Source organism: Rana temporaria, chromosome 1, assembly GCF_905171775.1.
Source record: "Rana temporaria chromosome 1, aRanTem1.1, whole genome shotgun sequence".
Classification (NCBI taxonomy): domain Eukaryota; kingdom Metazoa; phylum Chordata; class Amphibia; order Anura; family Ranidae; genus Rana; species Rana temporaria.
The window spans coordinates 292,031,594-292,050,769 of NC_053489.1; the positions used below are offsets into that span (position 1 = coordinate 292,031,594).

The 19,176-nt window shown below is 39.1% G+C and overlaps 1 protein-coding gene across 1 annotated transcript in view; it reads right to left on the minus strand.

Moving 5' to 3' along the window:
• RFX3 (regulatory factor X3) overlaps positions 1-16,498 on the minus strand; it is a 266,612-nt gene extending 250,114 nt beyond the window's left edge. Inside the window, exon 1 of the mRNA XM_040357345.1 lies at positions 15,808-16,498. Within this exon, the coding sequence (XP_040213279.1) occupies positions 15,808-15,949 (142 nt within the window). The 5' untranslated portion in view covers positions 15,950-16,498. The remainder of the gene's footprint in view (positions 1-15,807) is intronic.
• Between the last annotated feature and the right edge of the window lie 2,678 nt (positions 16,499-19,176).

Genomic DNA, 19,176 nt, shown 5'->3' on the forward strand with positions numbered 1-19,176 from the left:
AGGCTTGTTAAAGCCACTTTAGGATGTCTTAAGTGCTTCAAAAATCAGGTCCAATTTGGCTAAGAAAAGGAAAAGATCATTTAAAAACGTTATCAGAACAGACCTACACTGGGTAATGCAAAATTGACAGCTATATAGCCGTAACTCTAATTATAATATATAATTAATAAAGGAATAAGTTAAAGTAGAAAGGGTAACTAATTAATCTAGGAAGTGCATGATAATATAATGAAAGTAGATATTTAACACAATTTCTAAGATGTAACCAGGGACCGGGTTTAAAAACAAAAGGTCAAACAGCCAAGCTAAAATACGCATCTTATGGCAAGTTCTAATTGTTAATTAGCATAGATGTTATCAATTTATGAGTAGATGCAAAGGAACAGAACTTTTGCTATAATCTATATTAAGACATAAAAAAGGTACAACAATAAACCAGTTAATTCTCAGGGATTTGTCAGTGCTGGCTGGATGAATACACAGCACAGAAAGGTTTGTCAAGTGCTCCTCAGACTGACTACAAATGGACCATGGAACTGAAATGACTGATTATTTTTTTCCTGCTGCAAGCACATAATGCAAATACTGCTGAAGCTCAGAATAAATGCTTGAAAGGTAATGGTTTAATTATGTTGATACTTTACTAATAAGGAAAATGTGGGAGTTAAATCACTCATCCATCTATTTCTAGAGTATTCTCAGCGCAGGGATTTTACTGAATGCACAAAGTTTCTTTTGAGGTTGGCAGTAAAACAGTTGTGTTGATTGGAGAACAGCTTCTTAAATAATGTGCCTCTATCTATGCTCTACTAAAATGTACTGACAACCTTTTTTGGAACAAAGGGGAAAACCTGACTTTATATGCAATAACTGCTGGCACTGATCTTTCAGGAAAAAGCCAACAGGCTGGTTGTACGCAGGTCGATGAATAAATCAACTTGTGTACAACCAACTAGCCCATACATGAATCAAAATTAATCTGGTTTCTGCTGAACAGGCCGACTTTCGATCCATGTGTGGTCAACTTTAGCTGCAAAGGCAGCAGCTGAGGGTGCACATGTGCTGCTGCAGTAATGAACACACTGAAGCATTTAGCGGGCAATTGCGACCCATTCAAGCCACTCTGCCAGTGGCCCACAACCAATTGCAATGCACGTGGTTGCAGCATCCTTGTGCTGGACTCAAGACGTTAAAGTAGGTGGTGAGGAAGTGATACAATGCCTTCTCACCATCTGTTTTAACGATTTGGTTGCTGTACTTTAGATGGCTGCAGGGTGCTTGCAGAGCGACCCCATTAAAGCGGAGGTTAAGCCAATTTTGTTTTTTAAAAGCCAGCAGCTACAAATACGTCAGCTGCTGACTTTTAAAAAATGGACACTTACCTGTCCAGCGCACCCGCGATGTCAGCAGCCGAGGCTGAGCAATCGCTCGGTCCTCGACTGCTTCCGCCGCCATCCTCGGTGAGGGAATCAGGAAATGAAGCCTTGCGGCTTCACTGCACGATTCCCTACTGCGCATGCGAGAGGATCGCAGCACGCCGGTGTAATGTAACATTCCGCTCCCCATCACAGAATGCTCCGGAAGTGACCTTTTGTCGCCGCCATCTTGCTACACCCCACACTCCTGCACAGTAATGATAGAGTGAGAAGTGGGCAAGCGGACATCTTGTTACACCCACCGGAGTTTTATATTTCAGTTATTTTCAACACAAAACTGAGCTTATGTGCTTAAATACAGTATTTGGAAATCCGACGGACTGTTTACATGTTAATTTTTAAAAGCAGCAGCAAACCTGCTGACCTTACATGGTTGCTAATGTGACAGAACACATCTGATTTTCACATTCAACATGTCGGATTTCAAAATACTGTATTTAAACATATAAGCTCCGTTTTGTGTTGAAAATAACTGTGAAATCCAAAACTCCGGGGGGTGCAACAAGATGTCCGCGTGCCCCCTTCTCACTCAATCATTACTGTGCAATGGTGTGGGGTGTAACAAGATGGCGGCGACGGAACGTCACATCTGGAGCAATCTGTGAGGAGCGGAATGTGACAAGACACCGTCACTGGTCCCCGCTCTCTCATGGGAACAGTGTTTCCCAGAAGACAGCAGGGGGGGGGGAATGATGTGCCAGGCTGGATTCCCCGTGGGGACCCGAACCCGGAAGTGGTGAAAATACCGGTCTCAGACAGGTATCTGCACCCCCCTCCCCCCTGAAAGGTGTCAAATGTGACACCGGAGGGGGGAGGGATCCAAAAAGCGGAGGTTTACTTTTTGGGTGAACCTCCGCTTTAACCTGCTAAGGCAGGGATACAGAGAGATGGAGGGCAGTTGATATCACCCGCCTGGGATTGCAGCCAGAACAACAGAGGAAGTATCAGCTGATGCAGCCACCAGCTCCTTCCGCAGCCAGCTCTGTCTCCATTGCAAAAAAAGAAATCACCCCGTTGCTTCCAAATGACTCCACTGTGTTTGAGGCTCTGCAGATGGCGGGTTGGCAAGCTGAGGGTGCTAACTACCAATCATCTGGCTGTGATTTTCAAGATTGTGATCGTGGTATACTGTTAGAATTCAAATAAGACAATGTTGTCTATAGCACATTAAACCCCAAAACCTCCTACTGCAAGTCGTGTGGTCAGGATTAGCCATTTATACAAACCAGATTTATATAGTACCTATACAATACGCAGTTGGGGACCAAGATGAGTTAAAGTCCCATAATAGCAAGGCTATAACATCAGTATTATTCAAGGAATACACGGATAGATAGCATAATACAGATTTCAGTGGAGATTTCACTAGGAGATTTCCAGTAAAGGGCTGTATACACACAGGCCAAATATCGGGTAGTAGCAACCGGTTCAATAGAAACCGACATTCAGTCCGTGTGTACTGCTGCCGGTCTGACATGACCAAAAAAGGTCTGCCGATCAGCATCCTGCCATCCCCCTGCCAGAACACAATAACTGTAGGGAATATTGCTGTATTACTAATCAGCTTGTTAGTACAGGATCTCCTCCCGAGCTCTTCAGGTTTTTTTGTCCGTTCAGCCCGCTGGGTTGAACGGGAAAAAAAACTCACAGTGTGTATTAGGCTCAAATCGGGTAAGAAGACAGTTTGGTTCTCTCTACAAGAAACAACTTCCATAGAAATAGGGTTGATTTAAAGAAGCAGAGAATGTTCACTCTGCAAAATAAATTTTTACTTTGCAAGCAAATTGTCATTTAGCTTAGTAAATGTGGTAGAAAATCACTTTGCAAATAAGACCCAATCAAGTGCAAATAAAGATTTTTGCTTGCACTTGACTGGATGATAGAAGTCATCACAGCATAAACTCAATCACCATGTGAAAAATCACTTTGCAAAGTGAACATGCTTTACTCCTTTAGTAAATCAGTCACACTGTAGCTTGTAAAAAGTTGTATAAATGTAACAATCGGCAGGTTATCTGCTCAACATAAAACAGCAGAAACAGAGATAATCCAATTCTGTTTCAGTTTAGTGTGGTCAACAATGCACAACTGCCGTAGCACTCTAACCTTGTAGAGTGTATCCAATGGCACAAATGTAACAATAAACTAGAACCTCTGTTAAACGCCTTCCATATTAGGCGGATCCGCTCAGCGGAGTCCACCAGCTCAACAGGAAATCGCTCCCTTGATCTTCATTGAGCCGATGGATGACAGGTCCATCTCTGCTTACTAAGCGGGGAGGGGCCTGTCAGAGAGCCGCTGATTCCTATGGAATCCGTCTTATCCGATCTGATAAGACGGATGGTGAACCACCATACGTCTGTTTTTAGCAGATCGCATGGCAGACGGGTGTCAGCGGACACAAATGAGTGGGGATGGAAATTAAGGGGGCGGAACAGACTAAGGTTTTTCTCTGTAAGGCCCCATACACACGATGGAATCCATCCGCTGAAAAATCCCAGCGAATGTGTTTCAGCGGATAGATCCTATGGTGTGTACACTCCAGCGGATCTTTTTCCGCGGATATTTATCCCCTGGGATGGATTCCAGCAGATAAATATTTGCCGACATGCTAAACAAATCTATCCGCTGGAATCCATCCCAACGGATGGATTCGCTGGTCTGTATAGACTCACCGGATCCATCCGTCCGAAGGGATCCCCCGCATGCGTCGTAATGATTCGACGCATGCGTGGAATTCCTTATATGACAGCGTCGCGCACGTCGCCGCGTCATAATCGCGGCGACGGCGCGACGCGTCATCGCCAGAGGATTTTGGCGCGGATTTCAATGCGATGGTGAGTACACTCCATCGTATAGAAATCCGCACAAATCCTCGAGAGGATTTATCCGCGGAAACGGTCCGCTGGACCGTATTCGCGGATAAATCCTCTCGTGTGTATGGGGCCTAAGACTGTTTTATTTCACTGAACAATAAAAGAGGATTGCTCAGACCTGGATTAACTCTGTGTGGCAAGACTGGGCACAGATGATGGACATCTTATACTGTACATTGTTTACATCCACCTTAATCACCCAGGATGCTGGAGCACAATGGATGGAGTAGGCAGCAGTACAAGAGTACTAGACTGAAGCATTTTTTTCTCTCTGTCAATGAAAGAAGAAAGTTCCTTTTATTGTAGTGCACAGCAATAAATTACAAACATCACAACAGTTGAGGTATTAATAGCTATTAAAAGTGCTACAACCCCTGGCAAAAAGTATGGAATCGACAATATTGGCAAATGTTCATTTAATTGTTTAATTGTCTAGAGAAAAAACTAATCACAGACATGCCTCAAAACTATATTTAACATTCTATTTAACTTTTGTTTGGTGCCGTTCCAATAAAATGTATCAAGACGACTTCCCGAAGAAAACATGCACATTTCCACAATCATTGATGACATAAGGTTGCATGTCAGGTAAAGGTATGGATAAGATGGCAATCAAATCTTCAATACAGGCACAAGTTTATATTGGGATTTTGGACACTTGTTTTATTCCATCAATTGAAAGGATGTTTGATGATGATGATGACATTTTTCAGGATGTAATCTGATGCAGATGTTTGTTTTATGCAAAGTACATGATGATTCCATAAGGCTTCTTTCACACAAGGCTACGGAGTCCGCCAGCTCCTGCTGGCTCAGCGGGAGATCTCTCTGCTGATCTCCGCTGAGCCGGCGGATGACAAGTCCCTCTCTGCTCACTGAGCGTGGAGGGGCCTGTGCAGTACCGCTGTCTCCTATGGGGAGATATGATCAAAACGGCAGCATGTCCGTTTTGATCAGATCTCACCCGATCCGATTTGGACGGATGGGGACGTATCACCATACATCTGATTTTGGCAGATCGGATGTCAGCGGACATGTCTCCGCTGACATTCAACGCTTCATAGGATTGCATGGAGTGGCCATTCCGGTCCGCAAAAAAAAACTGACAGGCGGACCTGAACGGTCCGATCGTGTGAGGGGGCCTAATAGTTTACTCAGAATTTTGAGATTTCATATTTTTCTCCTCTGCTTGATCTGCAAAACAGTTGCAATAGATGATAGTTTCCTTTTCTTTTTTGTAAGAGTTTCTTAAAGCCAGAAGGCTGGAATGTTAAATGAAAATAGTTTTGAGACATGTCTGTAATTAGTTTTTTTCTACACAATTAAACAATTTGAATGAACATTTTCCAAGAGCGGTGATTCCATACTTTGTACCAGAGGTTGTATATTCAAACTGGTATTCCCCATTCCCTTGAACAATAATATTTTTGCTCAACTGAAAAAAAAAAAATAAGAAAAAAAGCAGGTTGAGCCATTATGAGTTTTATTAATCTGCATATGTAGGTTTTTCATTGAATGAAGGCCTAAGGGGTACATATGGTTGCAGTCATGACTTTACAATCTACTACACAGTAATGGAGGTGATTCTGACAACGAAAAGAAAATTGTGACATTCATGAAACTGGCTGGTGCAGTAATAGGAAGTAGGCTAGTTGTGTTCAAAACACAGAACAATTTCATACTTTTTAACCAGTTTCTAAAAATTTCTTTGGAAAAAGATTTAGGTCATTTCTGAATTTGAAATATTAAAAACAAAGAACAAAAAACACATTCAGATAAACAAAAGTTTAGCCTTTTTAAAAAATACAGTATTCTTGTATGTACTGAATATGCATACTCTATGTTTACTATACAAAAACATATATGTTAAAATGGCATTTTGTATCAGAAAACATAAAAAAAAAGTCTAGTTCTCAAATGAAAAAAAATGAAAGAAATGTAAAGAAAAATGAATGTGTGTCTGTATTAAACATTCAGTTAGCTTAAAATATTCTTATTGATCTTTCACTACACTTTCCAAATTGACTTTGAAAATAGCCGTTAAATTCATTTTATAAAATTCAAGAAATTCTACCTTAAAAATGGATCAATGGAAACCAGAGAGTAAAGAATGGCAGGGGTCAGGCATTAGCCATAGCCCCCTTAGAGGGGTGATAATGGACCTAATGAATAGGCATTTACTTAATGCTGACGTGACCCAGCATCTACAGAAAAAGGAACAAGCTAGAGAACAAAGCTCTCACATTTTATCACTTCAGCTATTGGATTTTAATTACAATGAAAAAACAGCAGCTTTACCGCACAGCACCAATCGATAAACTACATCACAAACTAGAGTCAGATCAAATGGCAAATGTGCTGCCAGTTCAAATGAATCACATTTAGGTTCTAACAAATGTGACATTTGATGCTGGGACAAGGAAGGCTAAAATGAGATCTACTAACAAATGTAATGAAGACCTAGTACATGGCCCTGTATAGACCCAAAATGCACAAACCACCTATGTTACAGAAAGACCACAGTTACTCATAGTCCCTTGAACATTATCAAACTGATTATTAAGCTAAATTCAAGATCTTAAAAGGTTTTTTTTTTTTTTTTTTTTAAGAGAGTGAGGAAAACAACATTTACTTTATAAGATCCCTGTAGTGACAGCAATATATTGTGCAGGAATCAGCAAAGTATAAAACATTTTAAATAAAATTCTCCTTTGTAAAATATAATACATATCACAGCAAAAAGATGTGCCTTCCTTGAAATGCTAGGTACAGTATATTTTACAATATTCACATGCAGCGGTCTAGATATCGTTTGCATATGTACATAAAGCACATGTAGAATGGTAACATCCAAGTGGAGTATGTCAGGATTGCAGAACTGACAGAGATTCTTACATAGATTTAGGATCTTCTTAATGCACAATGATCTAACCTCTTCCTGCCCTAATCTGTATGTAAATCTTTCTCTGCATGATGTTAAAGATATGTAAAAAATAAATAAACAGAGCATCAGTTTTGACAACTACCAGCCAACACTTGGCTGATTGCTGTCAAATGTAAAGGGTAAATAATGAAGAATTAAAGGGTAGGAGACCATACAGAGTACATAATTAACCAAATAACTTGCTAGTATAGGCCAAAAATATTAGCAGTCCTGACCAATATTTCATAATGGAGGAAAACATAAAAGGATAGACAATCTAGGTGGATAACATGTTGACTTTAGAGTCATCATTAGACTGCTGATGAACATTGAGCCATTATTGCTATCCGGTAAATGCAGCAACAGTTTACCTAAATCTAAAACCTTGGTAACCTCCTGCAGCAAGAATTCAGACAACATCCCGCAGTGGCAGTAGAAGTATAATTCCTTATTCAGGGCTCTATAATGGTCTGCCTTCTGATTCACCATTCTTCAGACTATCAAGGTAAATTTAAATCTGATTGATAGCAGTAAGTACTGTATTTATTGGCGTATAACACTTACTTTTTTACCCTGAAAATAAAGGCTAAACTGTGCCTGCATGTTATACGCAGGGGGCTGTAGAAAGTTTTTTTCCTGAAACTTCCATCTTAAAGTTAGAGTGCGTGTTATACGCCGATAAATGTTGTAATTGTTTAGCACTGGCGTTCTTTTTTTTTTATATATAACATCAGGCTTACGGGATGTGGAAGGTAAAAGGGTGCCAGTGGTAGGTATTTCAATGTTACAAGTACGTGTGTTTTTAGCTTTCACCTTTAATAAACCGTCTTTTAAATCATAGTTGTATGGAAAAGTTCCAAAATTATATATATATATATATATATATATATATATATATATATATATATATATATATATTTACATTTTTCTTTAACTTCGTTCAGTCACATCATTTAAACCATTACCATGGAAACACACTTTCCATCAGATCACAAAAATACAAATAAAATTATAAATAAATACCGTTTTCCTTTTCAGATTAAATATAATATCACTCCATGAATGCTTATCAGACAAATGTTGAATGATTAGACATTTAATTTGCATGTGTGTATGGTGCCAATTATTATAAATAGAAAGATGAAGTGAATTAATCATGTAGTGTACTTGGTAGAAAAAAGTAGACCAAAAACTGTTAAACTGATATGTTACAAAATCATCACAAAATAAATTCAAGTGATCATGGGGCAAATAGAAGTGGCACGGCTATTGCTGAATTTGCTCCCTTTTTCGTCAAATGTCTTTGAAAACAGGAGCTATTTTAGAGGATTAACCACTTTACAGAAAATGTTATTATACATAGAGATAGAAAGAATATTTCATAGAAGGCAAAGGGTACATGTATGTCCAGAAATGACCTGATAGCAAATCATATAGTGCTGGGGCACTAAAAAGCAAAATACGACTTTGGTTTTAGATCACTGGACAAAGCCAATGCCAAGCGTATCCCACAGTTAGCAGCGTAGAATAGCTATTGGCCTCCTTAATGCATATCTAGAACAATACCAAAAATGTAATATATTGCAGCTTACTAGTTCTTAAGTGACAATAGGGCTGCAATAGTTTCCTTTTTTCGGGCTATTGTTTTCCTTTATGTTCACCTAGTAATCCTGCCAGTATCACACTAACAACCCTAGGGTGACAATGCTCACCTACTGTACTGCATATACAGAGGGGAAGCCTTGTAACAGTAGAGCAAGATGTGAATTGTGAAAAGACACATGGCTCTCTCCTCTTCTCTATAACATAAGGAAATGGGTATTCTGTAGTGCACAGAAAAAATGAGAACAATGCTTACTGAGTGTATAAGAAGTTAGTTCAAACTATTTCTGGTCAGATCAACAGGTTTTTTGCATTTATCAAATAGATAAAAGAAAAGGCTTTGAATGGAAAATGTACCAGACCAAGGGATTAAATAATGAATTGCTAGGATGTACATACACTTTAAATAACAACTATTAAACTTGAACACTTACTCAAATCTTCTATGCAACAAATAAAGTGTTACAAATGTCAAAATGTCATTTGAAACCTATCAATTAGATGTAGACCTATTTGTGCTGACTTGAAAAAAATATAATAATGTGTGTCTTGGGTGGGTCTCACATAATACATTTATAAGTAGTTTCTAAAGCAACCTATCTGTATATACAGTTACATCTGTCTGGTCTAGTTAAAAAAGTCCATCTAGTTCAACCAATAAAAAGAAAAAAAAAGTACCATATATTAGTAAAACGAAATTATGTGAAAGCAAGTCCCCCCCTGATGAACACATCCTAATGCCTACAAATGGGCAGTGATGCACAATTCTTATCCCCACCATCTAAACTTTGAATTGTGGTGTGTAGATTAGAGAAGCCAGTGCTCATCGAAATCCCAGAAGCTACTTTCAATGTGCTGACCTACTAAAAGGTGTTGTAGGAGTTATGCCGCGTACACACGATCATTTTTCGGTTGTAATAAACAAAGTTTTTCAGGTTCTAGAAAAAAAGTTTTTTTCAACCCGATCATTAAAATGACGTTGCCTACACATGATCGTTAAAAAAAAAAAATGCTCTAGCAAAGCGTGGTGACGTACAACGGCACTATAAAGGGGAAGTTTCATTCGGATGACGCCACCCTTTGGGTTGCTTTAGCTGATTTCGTGTTTGTAAAAGACGATTTGCGCTTTTCTGTCTGTTACAGCTTGATGAATGTGCTTAACCCATTACGAACGCTAGTTTTACCAGAACGAGCGCTTCCGTCTCATAACTTGCTTCTGAGCATGCGCGGGTATTTCACGTCGTTAAAGCCCACACACAATAATTTTTTACAACCCGAAAAATGACATAGTTTAAAACGTCGTGAAAAAATAGAGCATGTTCGAATTTTTTTTTGCCCGTTTTTCAGAAACCGAAAAATGCTCTGAAGCCCACACACGATCATTTTAAATTACATTTTTAAAAAACTTTGCTTTTTACAACCCGAAAAATGATCGTGTGTACGCGGCATTTCATCTTTAAGATTTGGAAAAGTTGAATTTTGCATTGAAGTTTGGGACAAGAGGACGCTTGGATCCCAGGAATAACCTGTTGCACTTTCTGATATGACCTATATGCCTAATCTCAAATAATTGGGTTATTTGTAAAAAAAAATAAAATACTTAAATTATAGGTATATTTTTATGTAAATCTGTGAGACTGGGAACATGGGAGACATCTTTGTTTACTTGGATTTAAAAATGCAGGCTCCAGAATAGCAATCCTGATTTTTCTATCCACTGACACTGTTGTGAAGCAAGCATGCAGACTGTGACTTCTTAAAATCATAACTCTTAAATGCTTGTTCCAGGTCAATGACTCAGTAGGCAGGCGAAGCAAGGATCACAATGACAGGCCCAATGTATGCAAAAACAAGTCAGCAATGTCAGCTCCCATATTTCCATTCTCATAAGTTCACTTTAAAGTGGTAGTAAACTACCGGTAGGTAGAAGGACTATCTCCTAAACATGCACTGTTAGGGAGACATTCTAGCAAGCAGCAGCCGGTGACATCACCGGTGCATGCACTCTCAAGGAACGACAAACCTGCGACTTTTCTTCAGAGCATTGTGCCGTGGCTGAGACTCCAACACGTGCATGTCACCACGGCTCGGCCAATCAGACAGCCGGAGTCCCTGAACCCAGAAGGAAGACTGGGCAAAGATGAAAGCCTCTGTGCTGCTAGAGGGATTTTTTTTAAGGTATGTCTTATAATGTGCTAGTATGTGGTACATACTACTAGCACATTACGATATGGCCTTGCAGGTGAACAAAAAATGTTGGTCTTAACCTCCCTGGCAGTATGATTATGTCGGATTTTAGGTGGTGAAAGCGGTACAATTATTTTGCAAGGAAATTTGGCGTTTTATATTGTAGGCCTGTAATTCTTAAGAATAACTCACTTAAATCTGTCCAAACAAGAGTCTAGTAGACATCCCGGGTATGATAAAGTTTGAAACACAAAATAATAAATTATAATATAATGAATAACTATAAATAATTATAACAAATAATAATATAATAATAATAACAATTATTCAATAATGTAATCAAATCAAAAACACTGAAATCTGCTCAGTTGCAGAATTGTCGCTGTCATTACTTTCAGTGTTTGAAAACAAATTTCCCCACAAATGGCTATCGCTCAAGTCTGCAAGTGATTCTAATTTATTATTGCCGTTTTCTAGCTGGTCCAAAACCACTTTTGACATAAAGGACCACTTTTTGGTTGTTATGGACAATCTCCAGTTTCCAGGCAGAAAAAACTGTCTTTATTATATAAAAGTGCATGCAGGTCACTGGACAGACCACTAGGGACAAAGGGGGTGTGCAATTATTGTATACAGTACTGTAATCTGTAAGATTACAGTATACTGTATGTATTGTGTGTTTTTACTTTTTTGAATTTTCCGCCGATCTCCGCCATTGTGTGTTTCGCAACGTCGCAGGTAACGGAGCTCTGCGGCACTCGGTACTATGTGAATCGAGTGAGGAGACAGCTTGCTTACATAGCTGGGAGACATTGCAGGATCCAGGGGACAAGGTAAGTTACTTTGCCTAGATACTGCGATGCGATCCCGAGTCTGGCTCGGGGATACCACTAATGGTACTGAAATTCCACCCCAAGCTAAACACGGGAATACCGCTAGGAAGGTTAAAAACGTTTCTACCACTTTAAAGTGATCCAAAAGTATTCAATAAACATTCCCATGGGTGTCCCCACAATAACAGACAAAAAGTACATCACGCTATGCAAAAAAAAAAAAAAACAGATTTTCATGAACACTCTCTGGTTTTGATAAACCTTGCAACATAATGTTATTCATTTATTAATAAAGAGGCACAATCTAGAGAACAGAGAAGACTGTTCGAAATGGTGGCACAGTTATAACTGGTCCAAATATACTGCAGTAAAACAAATAATGCTTTAACAATAGTAATACAGATAGCAACCAAACCTTTTATTTTTATTTTACAGCAAAGCTCTTGTATAACACTATGTAGCATTAGCTTTGAATTATTCAATGCAACATAACATTCTGATTCGTGCAGTAGCAAAGAAACAGAAGTGTACCTGTCAATGCCCTGCTGTCTATGCTTTGCTTGTTTTCTCATTGTAAAATATTACGTTTTTTTAAAAGCAGTACAAAGAGCAATAATATTGTGCAAAGTGCAACATCCCCTGGCTCCCAAACAACTTCATCTTGTATCAGTACAGAAAAGTCAAAACAATGAGCCGTATTTCCTGATCTTTTGCTACGATCTGATGTACTTTCCACATGTTTTTTTTATATTAACCTGTTGCCACCAACGTAACCACTATGTGCTATGGGCTTTACGCCCATAGGGTGTACATATCTGTCACTGGGTGGCCGATGTTTCTATGCTGAGGGAGTGTTTACTGCGAACTCTCAGTACAGTGATGGAGCCGTCAAAGACATATCTCGGTCCCCAGTGGGTCACAATTATGTGACCACTTTGACAGCCAACCACAGTGGTCACATGATTGCTGATCCATCCCCTGATGCATACAGACCCCATTAACGGGGAACCATGGCTGGGCAGAAAAGGGGTAAAGCTTGTATGCATGGAATTTGTTTTTGTTTTTTTATGCTCGATTTATTTTATCTTGTGTAAGTTGTTTTCTAAATAAAACACTGGTATTTTAAAGCATATCAAAACCCAAATACAACACTGTAATATATTGCATAGGTGTGGTTGGATTTGTTTTAACTTATTATGCAAAGAACATTTTTCAGCAAGCACACAAAATACCCGTTATTCTTGCCAAAAAATGTCCTTGTCACTTCCTGTGAGCTGAAAATAAAGTACAAAAATGTAATTGGGATGAACTAAGGCAGACATGTTTGGAATCCAGCCTGTGTGACAATCATAACTCCCTCATAGATACAGTGGAGAAATTAAGAAGTAGGCATGAAGGGACAGGAAATAGGGTTATTCAAAGGATCAAGTGAAAGTAAAGAAAACAACCTAAAAAAATACTAACGCAGCCACTACGTCTAAAGACTGGTAAGGCTGGGTTCACACTACGGTTTTCCCGTCCGTCAGCCGCATACGATTTCAGTATTGAAAACGTACGGGCCCGGACGGGAAAACGTATAGATAGAGAATGCATTGCAAATCGTATGCACCCAGATGCATCCGGGTGCGTACGATTTGCTGGCAAAACGTTTTTTAAACGTACGCAAAACCGTGTTCAACCACGGTTTTGCGGTCGTTTTTAAAACAGTATGGCAACCGCATACGTTTTCCTTTAACATTAATGTCAATGGAAAACGTACATATGTGCGGTTCCATACGTTCCCGTCCGTTTCAGCCGCATACGTTTTTTCATATAAATCGTATGCGGCTGACGGACGGGAAAACCGTAGTGTGAACCCAGCCTAAGCTACGATATATAACATTTTTGTTTTTGGGTTTAGATAGACCTAATTAAAACTGCACTACAAGGAGGTCTGACTAAACTCCCTGCATCTATCTTATCTAACGAGCGTTAATGTTTCTTGGAATCAGATTCTTGTGTTCTGCTTGTATATTTGGCCAACTTATTTTTTTACAAATACAGTAAAACCTTGGATTGCGAGCATAATTCGCTCTGGAAACATGCTTGTAATCCAAAGCATTCTTATATAACTCGAAATAATAGAAACTGGATTTGTTCCACAACCATTTATTCATTTATAGTCCATATAAAAAGAATATAGCAATGTGATGAGTTGTGTAACCATAAAATGTCCATCCACAAGGGAATTAGAAGCATAAAAGAGAAGCGAGGTGCCTCCAAGTGTAGCAATATGGTTACATTTAATGATGGTACAACATTTTCTCAACTCACATGGTTGATGAATAAAAGAGGCACATCTAAATAGGCATCCAAGGTAAAACTGTCCACACCGCCGGCTCTCACCGCTGTAAGTCTCCAATCTTGACCGGGAAGACTACCCTCCAGTAGAGCGATCTGAAAGCGAGGCTTGAAGCGCTTGTGGAGTGCAGCATGGAAGGGACGCAGTCGATGGTGGTGCGGAGGATGGTCTATGTAGACAGCTTTACTGCCTGCATACTTAGTAAAAAAGGATTTCTCAAGGATGGGATTTTAAAATGGACCGCAGGCAGTGGCAAGTATAAATATTACAAATTTCTTAAGTAGCACAAATGATATACAACAAGAAAAACATGAATTGCCAGTAATAAAGACATATAAACGGGATACAGATGTGGAGACCAGCTGAAAAGGGGAGCCCGCAGGCTGGTGTCTGACGCTTCAACACTTCAAAAGCTGTGACTTCCAAATAAAACATTCCACCGGCAAGGGACAGACATTCAAGTAGTATAGAATCAAAGGATCTGTCAGGGCCAGACGGGGAGTGTCAACCCAAATGCTATGGGCTGGTATGTGTTCCCAAAGGTTGCTTGTGATCGTTTGAAGGCTTTAATATGGCAGCTAGCATAAAACTCAGCTTGTGAAAGAGTATTGCTCGTGGAGGGTGTATCAAACCAGAGCCGTGTTCCGATGCTGTGTAGTAGACTTATCTGGAGACATTCATGAAAGAGACTGACCTGTATTTTCAAACCTCATGGCCACTGTCGCAGGAGGTCTCCATTACTGACAATTCATATTTTTTCTTGTTGTATGTCATTTGTGCTGCTTAATAAATTTGTAATTTTTAAACTTACTCCTGCCTGCGGTCCATTTAAAATCCAACCCTTGAGGAATCCTTTTTTACTATACGTATCCGGGATGGGATGCACAGGCAGTATTAGTCATTTAGATGAGGTAAATCCTTTCTTGCATACTTAGATGTGCCTGTTTTAATCATCAACGATGACAGTTGCTAAATGTTGTACCTTGATTAAATGTAACCATATTGCTACACTTAGAGGCGCCTTTCTTTTTTTTTTTTTTATACTGAGTTGTGACATGATGCTACTTGTATATCAAGACCGCTTGTTTATTAAGTCGAAATGTATTTTAAAAATGTGTTTGTCTTGCAAAATGCTCTTAAACCAAGTTACTCTCAATCCAAGGTTTTACTGTACTGCTAAACTAAAATATATTGTATTCTGATCAAAAATGCATTTCTACTGGTTGCAATACAAGTATTAGGGATTGGAGCAAGCACAGTTACATTTTAACTTGGACATTTATTAATTCACATTATGCTGATACCTAATATACAATATACAGAATGACACATTTAAAATGTCCTGCTTTTGAAAAGGCCTACAAAAGGGAATGCTTGACAACAGTAAATGCAGTCTAAAAGGGTGATTCAGGCACCTGTAATCCACCCCCTAACAGGTTTGTCCTTGATAGCAGTGTTCAATTATTTAACAGCCTTATATGGCTTTTTACACCGACTTTACATATTTTAATAAAGACGATGATTAAATACATTCTATGCTTTATGGACCTTATGACTTTCCTAGTGGACTGGGTTTACAAGAATTGCCAACTATACAATAAACACTTACTCCCCATTTCACATCCTTCCAACCCTTTCCTCAAAATGAACATGTCACCTCCATGCTGCATCCAGTTTCTGTGAGTCTCGATGGCATGGTCTTGGCATGTTCCTGCTGCAGTAACTTCATCTAGATTGTTTTTCAGCCGCATCTAAAAGTGCCAGAGTTGTATGGAAGAGGGGTCACTAATGGCATCACGCAAACACATCAGACATTTCATACATAATAGCAAAACTAGAAATGTTTCTAACAACAACAAATCTACAGGCACGTTTAAACAGTGCAACAGACAAAAATAATAAGAAAATACTTACGCATCCACCAGTATGTCGGCTAAATGACATGACTCTGTAAGCGAGTTAACTACCAAGTAAGTTTGTATACAAGATCTGGTTTTTACTTCCTGACCCCTGGGTCAAAAACATATAGTATTCCCCACATTACCCCAACTGGATAGCCCTGGTATCACACAAGATCAGTCATTATAAATGCACGAGTCATGCTGAAACTGGGGGCAGAAAGGCCAAAGAATGCATCAGTACGCATATAACTAACCACTAAAAATAGAATGAAAATTGTCACCCTAATAACTTACGAGACAATACACCCAGAATGAGTGAACTTTAAATTTGCAGTACACTATTCCACCAATAAAAATGCACACGTTGTGCATGGATGGTAACAATGGAACCCATCTAGATGGCACTGGCAGGCAGGCAGGCACCCTTTATTATGTACAGGAATGTATTTCTGTATGTGTGGTTGGTTAAGTGCTGCCCCTGAAAGCCCTGCTGCCTTAGACCGCAGCCCATGCACCGCTTTGTATATACACAGCCACGTTTATAAATGCAAATATATATATATATATATATTGACATAGGCTTTAGTAGTCTTTACAACTCTGAACACAAGGTGAAAAAAAGGTGAAAAAAAAGGCCCAAAAAAATGCAACCATCACATTCAAGGATTAGTTTACTGCACAGTCAGTCGTGTTCTCAAAATATCAGTACTTGCTATCCTGCTTCAAAGCAGAACTGTGGCCAAGCTATAGATACTCAAATATTAACATATGCTTAACATGTAGTTAAAAAGCTTTAAAACACGTGAACCTTAAGCTGCAGCGTCATCCTTAACATTTACAGCATTAAGTACTTTCAGTTCAATTTCAGCAGCTCAATTTATTCTGCTCCCCCTCCTAGAAGAGGCTTGGCAGCCTGCCAGCCTTCCAACCTCCAATGTAAACCCAGAGCAGGTGCTCAGAAAGGAGGAGGAGAGCAGAGTGGGAGAAAGGACTAGAATGAATTCACTCTTTCACTTCTGAACTTTAGCGGTGAATTTCCCCAAAGCTGCATTTTTTTCGGATTTGAAATGAAATGCATTGTTGTCTATGGAACCATGATCAAAGATCAGTAATACAGTAAGTACAGAGCAGTAAAACAAAAATATAAATTTTTACATTTGAGTGCAGTAATTTACTCGCATACGCGTGTTTACCTGTCTATAAGCATGTGTACGTGAGTATAAATGAGTATATTACAACACTGGCAATGAAGAATAATTTTACTCATCTATACGCTAATGCCTTGTACACAAGATCGGAATTTCCGATGGAAAAAGTCAGACGGAATTCCGATGGACTTAGAAAGAGAACAGGTTCTCTTTTTTTCCAGATGAGAAAAAAAAACCTGAAATTACGTTCGTCTGTTTGGAACTCCGACGGAGAAAAAACATGCATGCTCAGAATCAAGTCGACGCATGCTCGGAAGCATTGAACTTAATTTTTCTCAGCTCGTCGTAATGTTGTGCATCACCGCCTTTTGGACGGTCGGAATTTGGTGTGACAGTGTGTATGCAAGACAGCTTAAACAGAATTCTGTCAGAAAAATTCAGAGTTTATCCCAACGGAAAATCCTGATCGTGTGTACGGGGCATTACTTACCTTTACTTGCCTATACTCAATATTACTCAGTCTTTACACTGTCCTTTACTCACAGACTTTCTGTCAATGTCAAGTTCCTGAGTAAACATGATTACACTCTTATGCAACTGACCTATAAGGTCAATATATAAATAGTTTAATGTCCATAACCTAGGCTCAACTCTGCTTTAAAGTTGACCCTAGAATAAATACGAACAATCAAACTTTTTTAAAAGTTGCAAACAATCAGGTCATTGTTTTGTAAGTATTAGGGGAAAACGAATGAGCAATCACTTGCTTTTTGTGATGATGACGTCACCCTCCTTTTTAGGTTGTAAACTCTCAAGAGCAGGGACCACTGATCCCTCTTGTAGTGAATTGTATTGTAACTGTACTGTTACCCTCCGTTTTGTAAATTCTTGCACAAACTGTTGGCATGGTATAAATCCTGAATAAATAATAACTTCATTGGACATTTCAGACACATACCCATTTACAAAACTATCAAGGTAGACCTAAATTAGCAAACCTAAAAGGATAACTTTTATCAGAGTACACATGGCATGGGCAGATGACATCAAACCCTTTATGTCTGCTGGTATTCATGAGCATAGCAAAAGGAGTACAGAAAGAAGAAAAACAGGGATCTATGTATAGCTGTCATGTATGCACACTGAAGACTTCATACACACATACAAGGACTAAGGAGACAATGACAGCACTTAATTTGCAGACATCAAGGCTTTCCCTGGGCTCATATACAAAGTGAAAAAACAATGCCTCCAGGAGAGTCTAAAACAAAGATTATGGATCTAACCAGAAGAAGCATAACACTATAGCAATGCTTTATTGTACTCAGCTACATAATAGTTAGGCGTTAGCTTCCAATGGAAGGTCCATGTAATCGTTAATACAATAAAGCTGGCAAAACACTGATCTAAATTTTCAAATTTTGATCAGTTTGTGGCCTTCCCTGATTGACAGAAGTCGATTATTTAAATAACCTCTGTTGAAGGGAAAACTTTTAGACAATCAGCAGGTGGCGCTTTCAGAATTCAATGTCCGGGCGGGAGGATTCCTCCATCCACCTAATTTGTATGGATGGAGTAATCTGTTTAGCCAGAAGAAGGTTGAACGAAAATAAAAATGAACTGTGTGTGGTCAGCCTAACTTCTTACAATATGTAACTGTTATAGAAATGGTACTTAGAAGAACACATTTATGCTTATCCTTTACAGCTAAAAAAGAGAATACAAAATAAATAAATAAAATCATAGCAAAACTGTCTACTATATGCCGTCCACCTTATTTGCTGTTGTTGCTGAAAAAAAAAAAAGGAAGGCGCACTGGCGAACTATTGCCACAATATCCTTAAACCCCCCCCCCCCCCAAAAAAAAATGGTGTAGCTTCCCAATTAGGTGCCCTATTGAACACCTGTGATCAGAAAAGTGCGAAATAA